Source organism: Miniopterus natalensis, chromosome 9 (genome assembly GCF_054644295.1).
Source record: "Miniopterus natalensis isolate mMinNat1 chromosome 9, mMinNat1.hap1, whole genome shotgun sequence".
NCBI classification, from domain to species: domain Eukaryota; kingdom Metazoa; phylum Chordata; class Mammalia; order Chiroptera; family Miniopteridae; genus Miniopterus; species Miniopterus natalensis.
In genome coordinates, this window is record NC_142089.1 from 44,111,081 (window position 1) to 44,132,698 (window position 21,618).

General features: G+C 36.4%; 1 protein-coding gene across 1 annotated transcript in view; it reads right to left on the bottom strand.

The window, feature by feature from the left end:
- Nucleotides 1-21,618, bottom strand: part of NEGR1 (neuronal growth regulator 1) — a 724,815-nt gene that overhangs the window by 299,267 nt on the left and 403,930 nt on the right. Inside the window, exon 3 of the mRNA XM_087820521.1 lies at nucleotides 12,521-12,646. Coding sequence (XP_087676647.1) covers nucleotides 12,521-12,646 — 126 coding nt within the window. The remainder of the gene's footprint in view (nucleotides 1-12,520; nucleotides 12,647-21,618) is intronic.

Genomic DNA, 21,618 nt, shown 5'->3' on the forward strand with positions numbered 1-21,618 from the left:
ACTTTAAAATAATAAAATTGAAAGGCAGTGCCCAAGAAAACTGATGCTGAAAGGCAGTCTGAATTGCATATCTTAACCCAGGCATGTTTGATGTTTAGTCTAGACATCATGATTAAAGATGATTATGTCAGGGCCTTAACAAGCTCAACATGTGTCCTTCTTTGCTTTAGTGGGGTTTGGAGAAATCATACTCTACTCAACCCCCTTACATCTGATTACCCCACCATCTGTAGAAAGAAATCACAGAGGGCTTAAATTTGCATACTGAAGCCTAGTAAAGGTGGGGACCTAATTCCGTTACCAAACTGCCTAAAGCAGAATCTTAATTCCACCTTAACCCTTTCCGATGATAGTTCCAGGAGGTACATGGACTCAGTTTATCACACGCAACAACTGAGAGGCTCGTCGCAAGTTTAAGAGTCTATCAAGTTCATCAAGCATGCCGTATTAAATTTTATCTTCTGGTTTATCGGCTCAAATCGTATTTGCTGACTGACTCTCTTTGTTCAGAGTGAGCCAGTGCACCCTTACTGTTCACATCACCTTCAACAGGTGGGGAGGTGGCAGCATCTTCTTTCCCTAGCTACCTGGAAGCTACACCAGATCACTTTCTCCCTTCTTCCTGATTTAACTCTGTGGATCTAACACGTGCCCTGTAACCTTTCAGAATGGAGACAGGGGCGACTGGTGATGTGTGACGGCTGCCGAGCAAGAGGACACCTGGGAAGGGAAAGGCGGACTTTTTCGAAGACTGCATCTCCTGTTAGAGAAAACAAGGCAAGGAATTGGGTAGTGATCCCTGCAAGCAATAAGCTGTCAGGTGACATGTCCAGGCTGGTGCCGGTCAGAGCACCAGATGCCCGGGGTGACAAATTGGGCATAAAGCACACGCGATTTCAGGACACAGCAATGCAACAGAACTAAGAGGCAGGGCACGTTATCAAAAAGGGGCTGGAAGCTTTCCTGAAAGAGCCGGATCCGAGGAGCTCGGGGCTCCTCGTGAGCGACAGGAAGGCTGCAGTGACAGAGCACACAATCACACCTGCGAGGCTTCAGCTCTCTGCGCTCTCCCTATCGATCGGGCAGAGGCCTCTGCATCTCAGGTTGAGGAACAAAGCATAAAGAAGGGGATGCCGCTTTTACAAAGCTACTACTTCTGTTTTGTTTTATGATCCATTGGAGTTTAAATGTTCTATAATTACTATTACTAATGATCCTTTTAACATAGATAATTTTGTGGTTAAAAAAATCCTTCTTTAAGTTGGAGAAGGTAGCACAGATGAACACTATTAGCCAAGTATGGATAATTGTTGAAGTCAGAGGATAGGTGCGTTGGGTTTGTGATAGTATACTCTTTCTCTTAAACCTTACACGTCCCATTTCTCGCCTCCCGCCACTACAAATTTCTTGAAACAGCTAAGATTTGCCCACTGGTTCTCCACCCGCCCCTACACTCATTTAAGCCACCCTGCCTGGCTCTGCTTCCCACAGCTTCACAGCTTTATCAATGTCAGGAGTGATCTCTAGCCCTAGCCAGTTTCGCTCCCTGGTGAGAGCATCGGCCTGCAGACTGAAGGGTCCGGTGCTTGATTCCAGCCAAGGGCACATACCCTGGTTGCAAGCTCGATCCTCGGCTTCAGTCAGGGCAAGGGTGGGGGGCAACCAATTGACATGTCTCTCTCACATCGATCTCTCTCTCTCCTCTACTCTCTCTGAAAAGTAAGAAAAAATATCCTCAAGTGAGGATTTCAAAAAATAAAATCTCTGTATTGCCAAACACAATAGACACTTTTCTGTATGTAGCTTATTATTCCTCTCATTACATTTCAATTCATTAGATCTTTTTTCTAATTATTAAAACAATCTCCTCTCTGAGCTTTATTCTTCTAGGTCTTCATCTTGTACACAAGCAGCTCTCTCTAAGTCTCGTTGCTCACCTGTTTTCCAAATCCTCAAACACTGGTCATGGACCTTCTTGTGTCTCTCTACTTGGCCCCACAGCACAGGCTTATACTGATCATGTCTCATGTCTTATCCTGGCCTCTCCCTTGAGATTGAGCCTCATAGATCCAATTATTCATGAGCACTTCAATTTGGATGTCTAATATGCCTTGCAATTTAGTATGGTCAAAATAGAAATTTTTATTTTTCTCCAAAATATATTTCTCTTCTGGTTTGCCTCACCTTAATGGAAAACACACCCATTCTTCAAGTTGATCAAGCCAGAAAACTAAAAGCTTTTCCCCATCTCCCATCTCTCAGTGTCTTCTGGTTTTACCTGTATAATATGGGATTCAGCCACTTTCTTCCTCTCCACTGCAGTCACCCTTATTAAAGTCAACATCATCTCTCTCTTGCCTCATCTACTACAGTGGTTTCCTAAAGGGTCTCCCAGCTTCCGCTTCAGGCTCCCTGCAATTCGTTCTCTACACGGCACCACATACTTCTACAAATTAACATCAAGTCATGTCATTCCTGTGCTCAAAAATTCCCCGTAGTTTCCTTTTGCATTTAGGGAAAAAAGTGCCTGACCCCTTCACCATGGCCTATAATCAATCCCTAGTTGATCTGACCCCTCTCAGCTAATTTCCAACCAAACCTTAAGCCACTCTTCCCCTTTTATCAGCTGGTTCCAGACTTTGTGTTTTAGAGCACATCAGGTTCTTTCCTGCCTTGAAGCATTTACAAATGCTGTGCTTTCCACAGCACTGCCACACACGGCAGCCTCCCTTCCTTCAACTTTATGGCTCAGTTTAGAAGACAGCTTCACAACGACGCCTTATCAGGTAAGCTCTGCCTTCGGGGAGCAGCCTGCACCATTCTCTTCCCATCCTCTCCCCTCTCCTTCCCCCTCACAGGCTCATATCTCCCAAATTCTGATGGCCCCCATGAGACTTGCAGCGAAGGGAGCAATGGGCAGCAGCAGCTAGTCCCAGGCCAATCCCTTGACCCTGCCCCCAAGGCCCCCTTTCTCTGACTACCCAACAAGTTAGGGCAGCCCAGCCTAGGCTCTCCTGTTGCTTCTATTATGCTAAGCCCTTCCTTGTCTCACTATCTCCAGCTTTAATAAACATACTCTCAAAGTTAAAAAAAAAAAAGGATTCCTTATTGTTGTAGCCACAGTCTTTAGTTAATGTGTAATTATTTCACTCTTCCAAACCTGTCTCTTCCAACAAGATTGTGCAGCTCTTGAAGGTAGTAGCTGTACATTTTCCTCTTACATCTGTACACTCGATGTTTAGCAAACTGTCTGACATGTAAGTGTTCAATAGATGATATTCAAAGAAAATACATGTAAAATAAATATTCATAATATAACCATTATGTAATGAGTTAGGAATTTTTACTTAAGCAATATATTTTTAAAAAACATGTATGCCAGGCTGAACACTTTAAACCCCCGATATACTTGTACTATGATGAAATTAAGAGTTCCTCTGCTTTTCTAACACAAGAGAGATGTCTAAGAAAAATTTACCCTAGCAATAAGACTTATTGATCACTCCCGACAGCTCAATCTAGTGGAAATAGTTAGGAGTTGGCTAAGAAGACTTGTTGATTTTCTCATTTGCTGCCTGCTGATCACCCTTCAGTCAGCTATTGTATATCTTTACTTGTGTCTGAACATTTAAAAAGTGCCAACTCAGGCTTCATTTGAAAGATAAACATTCTTTCATACCTATCCCATTTTAATAAACCAACTTATAGGTTAACTGTGGACTGTAAGTTTATGTATTAAGTGAATAGCAAAGCTTATATAACTTTCCCCCAAACCAATTAAATGCTTCCCAGAAAACGATCAGGACTTTACTGAGCCAAACTCAGGGTGGGGAAGTCATTTTATCTTTACCACTGCATGCTCAAAATCCATAATTATTCCTTGTCGTGTCACAAAAGGAAAAATGGAATGTATTTCCATGAAATACCCAGTTGTAATCAACTCCACTGAGAGACTTGCTCTGAGAGGTCTCTCCTTCCCTTCAGCTGGTTCTTTTGTCCTATAATTGAATTGAATTCACTCCTCGCCCCGTTCCTTCTAGACAGCTTCTCATTTGAGGGCCCTGAAGATGTATTACACTAATATATCGTCAGGATGACAATGCTATGATGATGCATGGGTATAATACATCTTCAGAGCCTCAGCACTGTCCAGAAACAATGCAGCTGGTACTTGATTAAATTTAAACCTAATGCAAAAGGAAACATTAAAAAAAAACACACACAACTGGCTAACAAGGAAGGTGAAAAAAAACCCAACCTAAATAAAAAAGTTATTTGAAGGCACTTCATAATCCTGTATACTTTGAAGACAAGTTTTCAAGACTTTAGCATGGCTTATTATTAATTTTTAAATTTATGCAAGACTATTCTCTATAAATTTCTGAAGATGACAAAGAAACATAGCCCGAGTTAGACAAGAATATACAATAAATCTAGTTTTTTAAGCCTCCGTTTCTCTCCAAAGTGTACATATAAGTTTAAGTGCAATAAAAGTTTCATTTTGCCTCTTTTGTCAGTCTGGCAAAATTAAGCTCAACATTTCAGGAGATATTTTCATTATGCATTATACTAGGAGACATTTCATAAATGTTGAACCTCTTTCCTTAGGACAAGTTTCCCTTTGTAACATTTTTATAAGGGGGAAAGTACTGTCTTCTGAAAGAAAATATTCCATAAATTCTTAGGAAACTTTAACAGGCTGAAATTGGGTAGCATAGTACCAGGATTAGATAACTTATAGATAATAATAGCAATTAATAATAATAAACAGAAAACATGGTGCTGTTATTCATGTTCTCCTGGTTACAGTATCCTCCATATCCTTCACCTTGGCTTTGTTTGGGCTAGTGATCATATTGAACTCTCGAGAGACTTGCTCCTTTATTAAGAGGGCAACCCCTTAGTAACATATAGCTGCTTAAAGACTTTTCTTTTGTTCTTTATATTTATAATTTTTTCTATAGCAAAAATAAAACAAACAAAAACCCCCAAATGTATCCCTCTAATGCAGTGTGTTTCTTGTCTTCTCTCATCAACAGCCTTTTATTAGAATCTGAATAGATAATTCAAACTTTTGTTTCTAGAAGTCACTCTGGTAGTTGCTCAGTAAACATTCCTCTTCTACTTTCTATGCAGAACCAACTAAATACAAAACAACATCTCACTAGTTTAGAACTGCAATCATTGCATTGCATTTATCTGATTTTAATCACATAAGAACGCAATATTTATCATTGCCATCTTTTATTATCTGTTCTCAAGCAAGTTCTACAGAAATATAAACCGTGAAATAAATTTTGATAATACCTAAGAATTTGGACCTCTTAATTTTTGTTTTGTTTTGAATTTTTTACATGTGCTATCTACTTTATATAATAACCCTGTGATATTATTGTTATTATCACCTCCATTTTACAGACGAAATAACTGAGACATGGAGAGTTTAAGAAATTTGTCCAGGTTAACACACACAGTGAGTGGCAGAGCAAGGATTTGAAACCAAGCAGTTCAAGTACTAACCATGTCCTTTTAAGCATTATGCGCATTATGCTATATTGCTTATATATGTGAAAATAATTAATAGTAATATTAATTTTTAAAACATTAATCAGTTAATATAAGTTTACTGGTCATGTAAAGAATTTATAATATTCTAAAATACTGTCATTTAACAGTTATTTATTGAGCACCTACTATGTAGCTGTATTTGCCTGAATTATGAATCTTAAAAAGGTAGCACACAAATAATGAGAGGAATAAGTGTTAATCATAGTTTTATTGATCTATAATCCAAGATCATTCTAATTTTCCACTGGTGAGAATTATTCCTAATTATGGTCAAGTTAATCAAGAAAAATAAAATTTTAAAACAAGTTGGAGTATAATTAAAATTCAATAGTAATATATTCATTTTGAGCGAAGAAAAATAGATATAGTACTTCTTTACACTAGAGGTCATAACTCCTCTATAAATAATTTATTGCAAGACAAACATATGCTCATGTCTCTAACAGTCAAGGACACCTTGAGTCTTGATTTTTAAAAAATCATTATTAACATATTTTCTTTTTATTACTTATATATATCTTAGTAATAATCCAGTAACAGCACTAAAATTCCAGGAGGCCTTGTTTGCATACAAATGTAGTCTTCATGGACATGATCTTGCATTTATGGAGAAGTAAAGCCAAGTTGTATCTTCACTGTCTGCCCTGGGTTCAAATAAACATCATTCTCTTTTCCTCATGAATGTTATACATGAAGTTATAATAATTCTCATGTAAACAAGTGAATATATGTTAACCTAAGATAGGTTAGAACAGTGCCTAGAACATACTAAGTGCTAATGAATAATACTTAAATATTATTTGGGTTCATTTTATACATTCATACTACCTACTGGTATTCTTTCTGGATCCTTTTAGGATCTATTTCAATATTATAAATGTGGCCCCCACTTCAGCATGAATTGGCATGAAATTTACAACCAAAGTAAAGCTGCATTTTCTAAGATGATAACATTTAAACAAGCCCTAACTTGTTTAGATATAACCATTTATGTAAAACCTTTCCCTAATACATGTAACATGCCATTTGAAATCACTTAGGGAACACTACAAAAATCTAATTCCTAAAATATAAACACCTTAATGCCAAGCTTTAACCTCAAATTTAGTCTTTTAAGTGGAGACAAAAATCTAGATGTATAATGAAATGCTTTGAGATGCTTGATGGGTTCCTGTTTTCTTTTTCACATGGATAAGTACTTTCCTCTAAGAACAGTGGATTACTTTTTATAATGATGCATCATATATTCAGGTCCATTGTTTAGCCTCAGATGTATCTCAAAGTACTGAATATTTTCTTGTTTTCTATAATCTTAAGTAGGCATCAACAGTTCTGAATACACATAGTCCACCACTAACTGAATAAAAGTAGAGGGGACCTTAGAAACAGACAAATGAAAGTTAAAATTGCTATAAAGAAAACTCAGAACAAAGAGGCAATTTTAGCTGTGCATATAAATTATTAGTATGCAATCTGACGGTAAAAGTTTAACTTGCCACCATTAGGTAGATTCATTCATTATATAGTTACCCATTATGTAAAGTCATTATGGAAGTTCACCAAAGCTCTACACAGAGTGCAGCCCTACAATGGAAATAGAAGCATAACTTGTAATCTGAAGATCTGGTATTGTTGAAATGTCATGAGCATAAATTGCTGATTTTACTGAATTTTTTCTTCCTAGCATTAAATAGCAAAGTGCAGTGTCAGGATTGCAAACCTGAGAAAATGCTCAAAGAATTAAGTGTTAAGGCTGCCAGTTTGCAAGGATCACACATACAGCCTCTTTATCATATCACTCTTGGTGTTGGCCCAGTACTCAAATATTTCATAGAAGACTTTCTTACACAGAAGGGAACCATAGTAGAAACAAGAGCAATAATAGAAAGTAATACTTTCCAGATTGTACCTGTGATGATTTAAATTATTATCAGAATTATTTTAAACAGATTCCAGCAGTGTACATGGTTTTTAGATAATAACTTTAATTTTTACAGTCTTTTATTTTTTTTTATAATTAGTAATTAACATTTTCTGTCTTAAGATTGTACTTAATTTTCTTTAAAGGTTATAGAAGCTTTAATGTGCTAACATTAAACTTGTATGTCTTGCAGCTGTGAAACAAAATTTAAAACACCTCTTTTAAAATATCTAATGCAGGGTTCAGCAAACTTATCCTTAAAGGAGCAGATAGTAAATAGTTTAAGGTTTGTAGGCCATATGGTTTCTACTGTAATTACTCAACTCTACTACTATAATATGAAAGAAGCCATAGACAATATGTAAAGGAAGGAGTCTGACTGTCTTCCAACCACAGCAACCAAAATTCCATTTAGGAAAATAGAATGTAGGGTCCCTTTGGCCCATAGGCCTTAGGCTACTGACCCATGGTCTAATGAATATTTGACTTCGTTTACTCCGTTTATACTGAAACAGCTGTCATTTAATATTCTTAAAGTCTTTAAAATCTCTTACTTTGGAATGGTTCATGGTATTCTTTTCTTTAAATTTTACTTATTGATTTTAGAGAGAGAGGAAGCAAGAGGGAGAGAGAGAGAAGAAACATTGAAGTGAGAGCACTACGTTGATTGCCTCCCCCGTCAACACCCTCACCTGGTATGGAGCTAAAACTTGGGCATGTGCCCTGACCAGAATGGAACCGGCGACCTCTCAGTTCACAGGATGATACCCAAGCAATTGAGCCACAGGTCAGAGCAATTTGTTGTACTCTTGATTGAAAATTTATGGTATTTATCTTATAGTTGAGGCAAACCCATAGCAATACTTCTAGAAAGTATAGGAAATAACTGCTTTTTATCTTTCAAAGCATCTATACTTTATTTTCAAGGTTTTCTCAAAATCCTTAATATAAAATGTATGATTTATTTTTATTCCTACCAGTAATTTCTTATGCATCAGATGGTGCCAGAATAGCACAGTGGTTAAAATCATGAACATTGATGACAATCAGAATTGGATTTAAGACACAGATCTTCCTCTCATGAAGTGTAAGATCTTAGACAAAATTGTTAATCTCTAATTTCAACTATAAAATGATAATAATTATACCCAATTTACAGAAGTGTCACTGAATTGCCACATGATCACCAGACAACCTCACACAAAGGCAACTAACTAGCTGGCTCTTATTTGGCCTGATTGACATTGCTCACTGCATGCTGCTCCAGGAAACTTTTCCTCTTTTAGTCTCGAAACTATGGCTTTCTGTTTGTATTCTTACACCTCTGACCATTTGTTTGTATTCTTCTTTATAAATGCTCAACAATTTTTTATTAAACAAAAGTGATTAGTGTCAAAGGACTGCCTTCAGAAAAGAGCAACTTGAGCTTGTTTAAATGTGAACAGTAGAAGTCAATAGAATAAAAGAGATTAAAGAGGATATTAAGTGGAATAAGAATATAAAAGAATGGGAAGAGGTGGAATCCAGAACACAACAGGAGAAAGGTGAATCTGATTGGACAGACGTCATAATGAGTTAGGTAACAGTCTTATTTTTTAAAAGATGTTTTTATTGATTTCAGAGAGAGGAAGGGAGAAGGAGAGAGAGAGAAACATCAATGACGAGAGAGAGTCATTGATGGGCTTCCTCCTGCACGACTCCCACTGGGAACTGAGCTGGCCAGAATAGCACTGTGACCTCATGGTTCATAGGTTGACACTCAACCACTGGGCCATGCTGGCTGGGCGAGTTAGATAGTCTTAATTCCTACGGATAATTAGGTGAGAATATCTTGCCAAAAGGCAGGAAGAATATGGAAATTAGACAACAAAGAGCTTGAGACATACAGCCATTCATTGTTTATCTCATAGTTTAGCTTTAGACTCAAAACAATATCTTTGTCAGATAATAAACACCAGCAGGGTAGAGTAAGAATGTTTCTGGAGATTCCAGATATCAAAGAATAGGAATAGACCAGGAAACAGTGATTAAGATAAACAGCAAGGAACAATAAGTGAAAACTTGACAGAGGCTTTCAAAATGTCCCATATTTGTTATCTGTAATCTATCATTTTAAAATTTATCTTTTAACATTTTCTATTTTTTTATTAAATCTAGATTTATTGATAAAATGATATGTGATAAAAAATTTATTTTGTCCTTATATCCAAAATCAAGTGGCTCATGTAAACCTGTCAATGTTCTCCAGAAGTTCGAAGCGAATTTTAGCTTCATAACAGCCTCATTTCAGAACAGCTCTGTGGATTGCACTTAAGAGCTCTTAATAGGCCCCTCTATTCAGAACCAGGGTTGGAGAATCTATCTGGTCAAAAATTAAACACATCTGAGTAGTCCATTAATAGTTAATGTTATGTAACATTTGCTCTAAGTCATGAACCCTTTTCAATACTCTATACTATTCTATTTAATCCTCATAACACTCCTGTGAATTGGGTATAATTATTATCATCATTTTGTATTTGAAATTAAAGAGGTTAACAATTGTATCTAAGTTCTTACACTTGGTAAGAGGAAGACCTGTCTTAAATTCAATTCTGATTGTCATCAAAGTTCATGGTCTTAATCGCTGTGCTGTTCTGGTGGTTTTTTTCAATAAGTAGCAGCACTAATTTTGATTAGTGGTTCAGAGTCCACAGATGTGGAGGGCCCACTGTATGCATTGATTTAGGCCATTTCATATAGGGCACTTGAGCACCAGCAAATTTCAGTGTTTGTGGGTAGTCCTAGGAGCAATGCCCCTTAGGCAACTAAAGAACAAGTTAAGTTTTGAGGGAGTGAAAATTTATAAGTGAATTATGAATGCACTGCATCAGCACCTCTAACCCCTACATTGTTCAAGGGTCAACTGTGTATCTGTATCTATTTTTAACATTAAATTTTGCTCCTGTGGTGACTGCTGTTTTGAGTCACATTTCTTTCATGATATCTCACAATAAAAGAGAATATACAAAATATGAGTATGTGTTAAGCAAATAGTAACACATCAGTGAATTATACAATTTTGTATTCAAATATAAAAACATCACTTTACAAAATTAATAGAATTATCAGACATATTACTTAAAGCAGAAACCCCACATTGCTGTGCGTTTGACTATAGACAGTTAACAAATTATAATTTGAAAATACTGGAAGCATTTATAAAAATATCAGCCATGTCTAGCTATTCATTGGATAATAGTTAATATTTATGCTAATTTTTCTAATTTGCTTTGTATGGCAGGATCAGGAAAACAAATCTATGTACAGTTTAAGTTAAACCCAATCTGTCTTCTTTCAGCTTCATGATGTTATCCATTATCATTATTCTAATAACTTCACTAACCAACATTCCTGCTATTTAATTAAACTAGAATGTACCCAAGCACTTTTAAAAAGAAGAATATGCATAGTAACAAGCACTGCAAAGCAGGAGAGTTAAATCCAACATATTAATCTTAAATTGTATAAAGATGGAGATTATGTGCTTCGTTCTTACAAAAAATATATATTACCATATCAGATTTAAATCCCTGAAGAGATGATTAAGAATCAGCATTTGCATATCATCTTATACTTTCTAAAGCACATTTATGCCTCTTATCTATTTTGAGTCTCACAATAGCCAGGCATTATTATCATTTGATTTTTGGAAAGTAGGAAACGAGCTGAGAATAACTGAGGCTAAGAGATCTGCACTAAAATTGGCTGAACTGATGAATAAGGAATTTGAGATAGGAACACACGGATTTCAACCGTTGGTCCTACATTTGTCTCACACTCTGCAGAGAGTCCTGCCACTAATTCAGTGCACACATACCAGTTTTTATGACTCTGCAGCCACTCTAAAGAGTGAAGTGCTGGCAGTCAAGAGTACACTCATGCTTCAGAAATATTATAGAGGCCATAATGCATATTATATAAGTGTATACTGCTGTTATATTGATTTTCTTCTCACATTAATAGTAATACTAAGCATATGATATGAGTAAGTCTCATTAGACCCACTGCATAAATGAGGAAACTGAAAAACACTTAAGGATAAGTGATATTAAAGAAAGCATTAGCAGGTCAAATAGATGTTCCAGTTGTACTCTTCCTAGGCCTACATCAAATGTATCTTTCTGATTTCTTTAAAAGCATTTTCATCACAATAGCCTTGTTGAAGCTATTTCCACTAAAAATATAAAACAAATAAAAATCAATTTTCATTATCTAAAATGTTGTGGCTTCCTGTTCATTAAAAAGCACCACCTTCCCTTCCATGGTACACTCAAAGCTATATCGTTCCAGTGTTAACATTTGACCCAAGCTGATGACTCTGTTAGAGCTGTTGCTGTGAAAACAGGAGCATTTTGATGATGATTACCCTCAGCTTCCTAGAGTATACTTCACCTCCTTAAGACGATGCGCACTGAAACCCATAGACTGCCATGCCCCTTAATTCTACAGAGTTACGTGGTCTCGTACAAGTTACTTAAACTCTTGGGTTTTAAGATCCTTCATCAGTTAAAATGTAATTCTAACCTCCAGATCCTTGATTCTGAACTGCATTTTCAAATTAGACCCAGGGACCTCATAATTTGTATAATGTGATTGTCCCCTGATTACCTTAGCAGTTCACTCCAGCCTATTAACATGTGAATGCAGACAGAAGAAAAAGCCTTATACACTTAAACGAAACCATTTCTAGTGTAATATTTCCATTTGTGCCTTTTGTCTATTAATTTGTGCTTCTTCAGTACAGTAAAATGAAAGTAACCTTCACTAGGAATCAAGACACAGAAGTTCTATTCTGGGCTCTGACGGAAAATGCTCACTTAACTTTGGTGAACTACAGCGTTTTTAGGTATAAAGAATAAGTAGAAAACCACGCATCCCGCCTACCTTGTGAGTAAGATGGAAGAGAATATGTTGACCCAAGTTTTGAACAAGTGAGGCAACAGGACAATATTGAACAGCACAAACAACACTGACATATTTCTGCTTTACCTGATGGGGAGATGTGCCGCCAAGAAATGGAAGGCTCTGGTTTCCCAGTGGCCAAACAAATAAGGGTGACATTGGTTCCTTCATTGATGGTCATATCACTTGAGATGTCATATATCTTCGGAGGAACTGAAATGGTAAAACATGCAGTGGTCAGAAAAAAATATATAAAGTTCTGTTGAGCTACATATGATAACTCCGTGATCTCATGCAATAAAGCTGTGGTTGTGAAATGCGCTCATGGCCTATGATCATGATCATTACCCAAAAAATAGATTCTCTAGATCCTCAGGACTCTCCGAGAGTATTTTTTTTGTTAGTTGGTTAGTTTTATTTTTCTTTAATTTTTAGATGTGTAATATTTCAGGATAAATGGAATATTTAATACCAAGAATGATTAAAACTGCTTACATTAAAATTGTATTGTGGATACTTTGTATTAAGTAAACTAGAATATAGCCAATCTGTTTCATCTGTGTGACTTCACTATAGCGACAGTTTTCTTGTTGAAAAGATTAAACAAAGATGGAAATCTAGAAGAAACTTAAAATAGCAGAACAGTTATGCCTATATGCTGATTCAAGAGCTGAGTGAGATAAAAACATGTACAGGGTCCCCCCAAAGGCCTCAGTTCTCCATCTGCCAAATAGTAGGGCTGGAGGGTCTCAGTGTTTATGTTCTAAGGAGCACTGCTACTAAGGGCTGTGAAGCTTGTGTTCAGCAAGTTTTCTTGTCAGTAATGTCTGGAAACCACGGGTTGAAACAAGTCTCTTCACTTGGGGATTTCTTAAAACCTCTGCTATGCCCACTGCAAATCTCCAAGAGTAAAGGGGACAATATTACGTTGCGTTTTTATTTTCCCTGATGTGTTAGACTATCAAAGCTTTTATTCCAGAGTATTTGGTGAAACTACTGATCATGGAGTGCACTTTGGGAAAGTTGGGTAGGAAAATCCCTATATTAACTTCTTGGATTAAAATGTCCATTATACCAAATGTTCTCATTTAAAACTCAAACAACCTGGATATGAATCCTGGTTCCTCTGCTGGCTAGTGAGTGATCTAGGGCAAGTTGATTAATGTATCTCAGTCTCAGTGTCTTCATCTGAAAGCTGGAGGTAATAATACCAACCCCATGTAGCTGCTCTGAGAATTAAATAAGTCAATACATATTAAATGACTTAGAAAAGCACCTGGTATCAGTGTTAGCTATTATTATTAGATGCCTTAAAAGACATATATCATATTGCATTTAATTTCAGTACTGCCCTTTTCCCATGCCTTAAATTGTTCTCAGAACTTCACTTTGGTGGTATATGAATGGCCTATGCCATACATTATGGTTTACTATATAAAAATTATAGTATGCTGAAGTTGCAGGTTAAAGCTAAATAAATGGTAATTTGATACCTTGATAATTATTAGAAAAATATACTTTTTTACTGGAATATTTTAATTGTTAGATTCTTAAAGTTTCTTTACGCAAGAGATGTTTTCACAATTATTTAAAATAACAGTAACTAAAATCTGCCGTAAGGATGAATTAAATTACCTATAGTGTGAATATCATCTTCGATTATTTTAATGAAACCATAACCCTGCTATAAATAAATCTAGGATAATGATTACAAATATAAAACATTTTTACATGTAACTGTTGCTATGATTGAAGAAAAGGCTTATTCCTAAGTGATATACTATTGTAACCGTTTCTAAATGACATATTTTAATTGGCATTTAAAAGATGTTATCATTAAACTCTTCAGCGAGCTCTTCTCAAGCAAATAATAAAAACATAAAGACCATTCCAAACAGCTACTCTTTTTAGCTTAACTGAAACAACAGAAATACAGACATTTAAATACCATAGAAAGAAAATAGGGAAAAAATGTGAAAGACCTACTACTGGTGAACAGGATAGTTAATAAAAATAAAGTTACAACATTAAATAGGAATGTCATTGGCTATATGGATGTAGGTATAGGTTTGATGTAGTAAACTATGAAATAGATGTCACATAATGTGTGAATGTACACACAAATACATCTATACCAATGCACACTATTAAGAAAATAAAAGAAAAAGCTACATAGTACTTTCTCCTTTATAGAGAATATAGGACACAGAGATCAGCCTAGCCTGGCTAGTTTACTTACATATTTTAAACATATAACTGACTGAACTTTAGACAGAAGTTGTGTGCATATTTAAAGATGTGATGAAGTGTCATAAGATCATGCATTCTATCCTGTCAATTCTATCTGGTCTTAAAATAGTTTAGCTATTTTAATAGATCTTTACACATCTGCCTATATTTTAAACAGTAAACATAAATGGTAAACTAATATTAAGCATAATATTTGACTTCACAGAGAAACAAGAGTTCTTTAGCCATAAACTTAGATTCAACACAACTAAGGAAAATTGTGTGGTGAGGGAAGTGTGCTGAATTCCAGGTGTGACACGTCATCTCGGTGATTGCGATCACCTCCCGGGCCTCATAATTCAGGATATGCTACAGGGAAGGAACATATGGGAAGAGGGGCTGCTAAGGGAAAACCCCTTTGGCAAGGCTCTTCTCCCCAGAATGCATCACCTGTTGACAGCGACACTGTGTGCAGAGGGAGGGGGGCAATGAAATCCTTCACATGCACTGTAGTTTGTGGAGGTAAAAACAGATGTTGCTTCACTAAATATTCAAAGATATTTCGAATGTTTGCATATTCAGTTTAAGACTTCTACAGAGTATTATGGAAGGTTAATTCTGGACACACAGGAAGTGTAAAAATTTCAAAGTATAATCCTTGCCCTCAAGGAATTTAAAATTAAAAGAAAGAGGCAGATAGGTATGTAAGTAAGATAAGATAAATATTTTCCACATTTACCTTCACCTTCTTACATGAGTAACACATATTGAATAGCTATGCCTTCTGGGTTCAAATTGGCAAAGATTACTTCATCCAGGTTTCTTTAATGTGAAGCATGTGGGGTTACTTGTGCACAAAGCTATTCGGTGCAGTGCTAAGCATAATGCATCAGACTATTAATAACCTCAGTGTAGGACAACATTAACAGGCATTGTCGGCTCTGTCTCCAGACTAAGGTTTAGTACTGGGGAAGGGTTTGGGATGATTCCAGGAGCATAAGGCTGAGGGAAAGTGGAAGAGAAAAGAGGTCCTTCTGCTCTAGGTGGCAGGAGCAGGGAAGAATGGTAACATCTCTGGCGTCTTAGGACCATTCGGCTCTCGTAGCTCTTCCTGGGTTGCAGTTTGTGTGTAAATGGTACATACACAGGTAATCCTAAATAGGATTCTATTTAGCTTTCCGAATGGCAAAGCAGTGTGTCTTATGGTGAGTCCAATATGCTGTGCTCAAGCACAGAAAAACGAGGAGAGTTAAAATAACTTACTATTCTAGATGATATCCCTTTTCTATACACCTTGTTCCAAACTTTCTCAAACCCTTTATTTAGAAATTTAACTTAAATGATGTGTTGGAAAAGGAGCAAATGTGTTCAATCAATTAAATTATTTAAAGTCACCTAAATAACTATGAAGTTAATAAGCATTTTGGACTCCTGTGTATATTATTTAAGTATTTATGAACCACAGCAGAGTAATAAAGAAATATGCTATTCACTTAAATGTAAACTTGTTTAATTTGCAGAGAATAATTATTATAATATTATCATTACTGTCATCATCATTGTAACACCATAAATAAAACCAGTAAAAGACAGAAGTTCTAAATTTCATACTAAATCACAGAATATCTCTCCCTTAATGGGACTTTAATTGGGAACATACACGACTTTATGACTGTTTATAATTATTTGTTGTGTATCACCAGTGAAAGAGATTGTACATCAGAAACTTTCTAAAAACCAGAGATTGGAAGTACATTTAAAGGCTGAGTTGGAATTAAATGTATTATAAAATTCCCATATACATTTTTTCATTTTTATTGAATTTATTAGGATGATACAGGTTAACAAAATTATACAGATTTCAGGTGCACAATTCCACAACACATCATCTGTACCCTGTATTCAGCATCCCAAGTCAATCTCCTTCCATCACCATTTATTCCCCCATACATTCCTCCACCTTCCCCAGCCCCTTAACCCCAGCAATCCCCACACTGTTGTCCATGTCCATGAATTTTTTTCTTTTTTTTCCCTTTTTGTCTCAATCCTTCCACTCCCCCCAACTCAGCCCCTCACCCTTGTCCCCCTGACAGCTGTCAGCCTGCTTTCTATCCATGAGTCTGTCTCAATTTTGCTTGATAGTTCATTTTGTTCATTAGATTCCACGTATGAGTGAAATCATATGGTAGTTGTTTTTCTCTAACTGGCTTATTTCACATAGCATAATGCTCTCCAGTTCTATCCATGATGTTGCAAAAGGTAAGGTTTCCTTCTTTTTTAGGACCCAGTAGTACTCCATGGTGTGAATGTCCCACAGCTTTTTTATCCATCTACTGATGGGCACTTGGGCTGCTTCCAAATCTTGGCTATTGTAAATAACGCTGCATTGAACATAGGGGTGCATATATTCTTTTGAATTAGTGTTTTGGGTTTCTTTGGATATAGTCCCAGAAGTGGAATCACTGGATCCAAAGGCAGTTCCATTTTTAATTTTTTGAGGTAACTCCATACTGCTTTCCACAGTGGCTGCCTCAATCTGTACACTCACCAACAGTGCACAAGGGTTCCCTTTTCTCCACATGCTTGCCAATACTTGTTGTTTGTTGATTTATTGCTGGGAGCCATTCTGACAGGTATGAGGTGCTATCTCATTGTGGTTTTAATTTGCATTTCTCTGATGGTTAGTGGTGTTGAGCATCTTTTCATATAGATCCATGGAACAGAACGGAGAATGCAGAAATAAACCCATACATTTATAGTTAATTAATATTTGACAAAGGAGGTAAAAATAAACAACAGGGCAAAGATAGTCTATTCAACAAATGGTGTCGAAAAAATTGGACAGATACGTGCAAAAAAAAAAATGAAACCAGACCACCTTCTTACACCATAGAAAATAGTAAACTCAAAATGGACTAAAGACTTACATGTTAAACTTGAAACCATAAAAATCCTAGAAGAAAACATGGGCAGTAAAATCTCAGACATTTCTGGAAGCAATATATTTTTTTCTGATATATGACCTCAGGCAAGGGAAACAAAATAAAAAAATAAAAAATGGTACTATATCAAACTAAAATTTTTGCACAGAAAAGGAAATCATCCACGAAATGAAAAGACAACCCACTGAATAGGAGAAAATATTCACCAATGATAAGGGGTTAACACACGCAATTTATAAAGACCTTACAAAACTCAACACAAAAAACCTAAACAATACAATTACAAAATGGGCAGAGGACCTGAGCAGATATTTCTCCAAAGACGACAAACAGATGTCCCATATACATTTAAGGAAATCACTCTTGATCCCTCAGATTAATAGCCTGCCTTCATTTTAATTATTCAGGGATCTCAAATTCAACTTCTACTTAGTATACCCTGTCCTAAACTATTCAGTAGCTTCCATAAGGAGAGAATGATGCATATTTAAATGTTTCTTTAGATTTAGATTCAGTAAAGGTAATTTAAATCCCTTGTTGGTTTCACTTTCTCTAAAAAATTATGCATTTTGACTTGCCCCAACTGCCTTTGCCCATTGGAGTCATCTATCGCAGTGTCCTGGGGCAGGGTATGAAGCGGTGTCAGCAAGGAAAATCACAGAATCCATATCCAAACCAAATGCTAAGGATTCCTACCCAGCCTGCCATTTGGTGCCATTCCCTGCCACTTGCATATTTATAATGGGCAATTGAGTTTGTGAGAGGCTGCAGGGTTTGCCTCTTGTTGTTGTTAACGTGTACTTACTTTCTGAGCTCTATAAATAAGATTTTTGTTTGTTCAGTAAGCAGCCTTCACTGATTTAAATTAAATTTCTTCCAAGAATTCATCTTGTAGCCTGGAACATAACCATTAAAAAGTCGACACAAGGGTGACTAAGCTATACATCACAGGAATCGTATGAGCCTAATGTTTTATTATACGAAAAGTCTATTCAGATGATTTTTAGAAATAATAAATAAAATAAAGTTTACACCTATACTAAGTTGCATGATATGCAAAGCTGGGTCTCACATAATATTGAGAACTATTAGAGGATGTATTTGATGGTTATCTCAACTGTAAATTCAAGACATGGACTATTTGGGTCTGTAAATTTACATCTGCTCACTGGAGTCAATTAAATGCCCCATCAAGTTCTTAAGTTGTAAGAGTCCATGAAACACCACAGATACCAACCCATTTGGAGGTCTTCTTTAGGTGGCTAGAACTAAAGGTTGGATGGAATATTTATTTAATCCAACATACAAAACATTTATTTAGTTACTCACTCACAGATTATGAAAAAAACATCAGTTCAGCATTTATTGTAACCACAATATTTCTTAGGGTGTAAAATTCGTGTTTTATATATTTTTTATTTTTTAAATTTACCTTTATTGTTAAAAGTACTACAGATGTCCCCTTTTTTTCCCCATTGACCCCCTTCCCCACCACCCGCCCCCAGGCCTTCGCCACACTGTCTGTGTCCCTGGTTGTGCATACATGAAGGAAAGTGCACTGAGTGCACTCCCACTCACTCTCGGAAGTCATACATAGGCTCATTATCAAAAACCTTTAACGGTTTTAATGTATCTGTCTGGATTATGCACATAATCACTAGACCTGTTCTTCAAACATGTTTTCCAGGCCAAGCAAGAAATAAAAATAAAAGCGATTCTGTCTTTTTGGTGCCCTGCTTGACCAACCTCTTCACAGCAAATTCCTCCACTCCAAAAATTTACCAGAAAGAAAATACACTGAAATATGAACTTTGGAGTGAGTGCTAAAAGGTGAAAATTCCATTTTAAAACACTGTGTCACTGATGATATTGATCATCTCAGAGCAAGATCCATTTCTCTAGGCATGTATCTTGTTGAAAGAACCATTTGCGCCCACAACCCTCAGTCCCTTCTCGCTGCACTCTTCCTCAGAGTTTCTCTGTTATAGTATGCTTACGATCTGTCATTGTCTTTGGTTTTTGTATACTTGTTTATTGCCTGTCTTCTCTTCAGAGAATGTAGGTCCTGGTTGTAGAAATCTCGTTTGTTTTTTTCAACAGCATCTGTATCACCAGCACCTACAAAGGGGTCTGACACACCTAGGATATTCAACAAGTATCTGTTTTATTTTTCTTACATGTACCGAGCTAATATTTCTTCGATATTTTAAAGAAGATTCCCCATAAAATTTCATACCCTGGAGAAGATGATACAATAAAAATTCTGAGAATATAGTGAAAATGCAATTATAGTACCATGGCTTCTATGTGACTCCCCCCCCCCCCCCCCCCCGAGATCCTCTCAGTTTGGGGATTCAGTATTCCTTTTAACTCCTTTAAAGTAATGGTATTTTTTTCTATTCCATTACCTACCATAGTTTTGGCCATGCAAAATCAGAGAAATAATTCGACATTAATACTATAAATTTATTTTCAACAGAATGGGCTATGACATCTTAGGCAGCACTGCATACATTGGCTATTCATTTATTTATTTTTACTTGAGAAGTCATGGAAATTTAAGGACAAAAGGATTTGACTCAAAGAGTATGTACCTATTATTTCTGCTTTCCCCCCCTCTCCACAGACTTGGAATCTGGTTTAGTTCAAATAAACCATATCTCTGAAGATTTTTCAAGCTGCTTGAGTGAGCAAGCTAGACATAACTATAAATCTTGGGAGAATTGGCTTTTCTTGCACTCCATATCTGGAAATGGCTGGCAATATCAAAAGAACAGTCTTCGTTTCCCCAGGCTGGCACTTCCCTTCTCAGTCTTGGCCAGCCCCCAGAAATCGAAAGCATATCTACGTTACATAACAAACCTCCTGGAAAAGGTGTTTTTCTCAAACTGAGAAAAGAAATTGTTTCATGATTTTTTTATTTTTTTAAAAATTGGTTTGCTTGTGGGTGCTGGATGATTTCCTGGCCTGACTCTAACGAGCATCATTGTTTTCTCCAGTCACAGACTATAACTGACTTTTTGTAGTTTATGACATTTCACAGACATCTGTGGCTTCTCCTTTCATTCCATCACATAGACAGTGTCAGGAGGAAAAAAATATCCAAGCATGGCTGGTAAATGCAGACTTGCCGGATTTGTGAATTACTTACTGATGGAACATGGCAGAACTACTTTGGAGGCAAAGAACATGTCTGAGAAAAATGTATCTTTCAGACTTCGATTCAAACTTTGAATCATGTTGCTTAGTGGTTTTCCGTTTTTAGAAAACCTATGTACACATTTTTCTCAATCTTATGTGTCCTTTAAGGGGTCAGTTATATAAAATGGCAAAGCAGTCAATGACCTATTTTAATCCCTCCCTCTCTCCATCCATAAAAATATTTATGGAGCACCCATCTAATTAGGCAGACTAATCTTAAAGAGCCCATGTCTAAAGAGTTAGAAAGACCTAACACTATTAATCATAATATGGAGTCATAAATCCTACAGAAGTAGATTTTGTAACTACAAGGTATTTTGGAAACAAAGAACAGTAAATATAACTCTGCCAATGGAGTCAGAATTGGAGGGGATACTGAAACTAGATAGGGTTTTATGAAACAGATGACATTTGAGTAGAATTTGATAGTTAAAAATAGTTAGTTTTCTGCATCCAGACAATCATGAGGATAATTGAATGAGGTATTTTCAACCCTAGGATAGGGAAGAGGGCTAACTCAGGAGATCCCAGGCCAACAGTAAGTTCCAAAAGCTACAGGTTTGGAAACATTACAAGATACCCAAAAGACCTTTGCATACACCTCTCTCTCTTCTTTATTTGTCTCCACTCTAATGAGACAGGCCTTCCTTCACCCCCTCAGAGCAGTTATTTACCTTCAAGAACCTAATATTAAAATGTAACTACCCTTAGAAGAGATATTTTAATAGCGTGCATTTATTTTCATACTTCCTGAGAGCTGCAATGGTGGACATAAAGAGGGCTTCATACTGGAGGTAGAAAGGTGTCATAGGC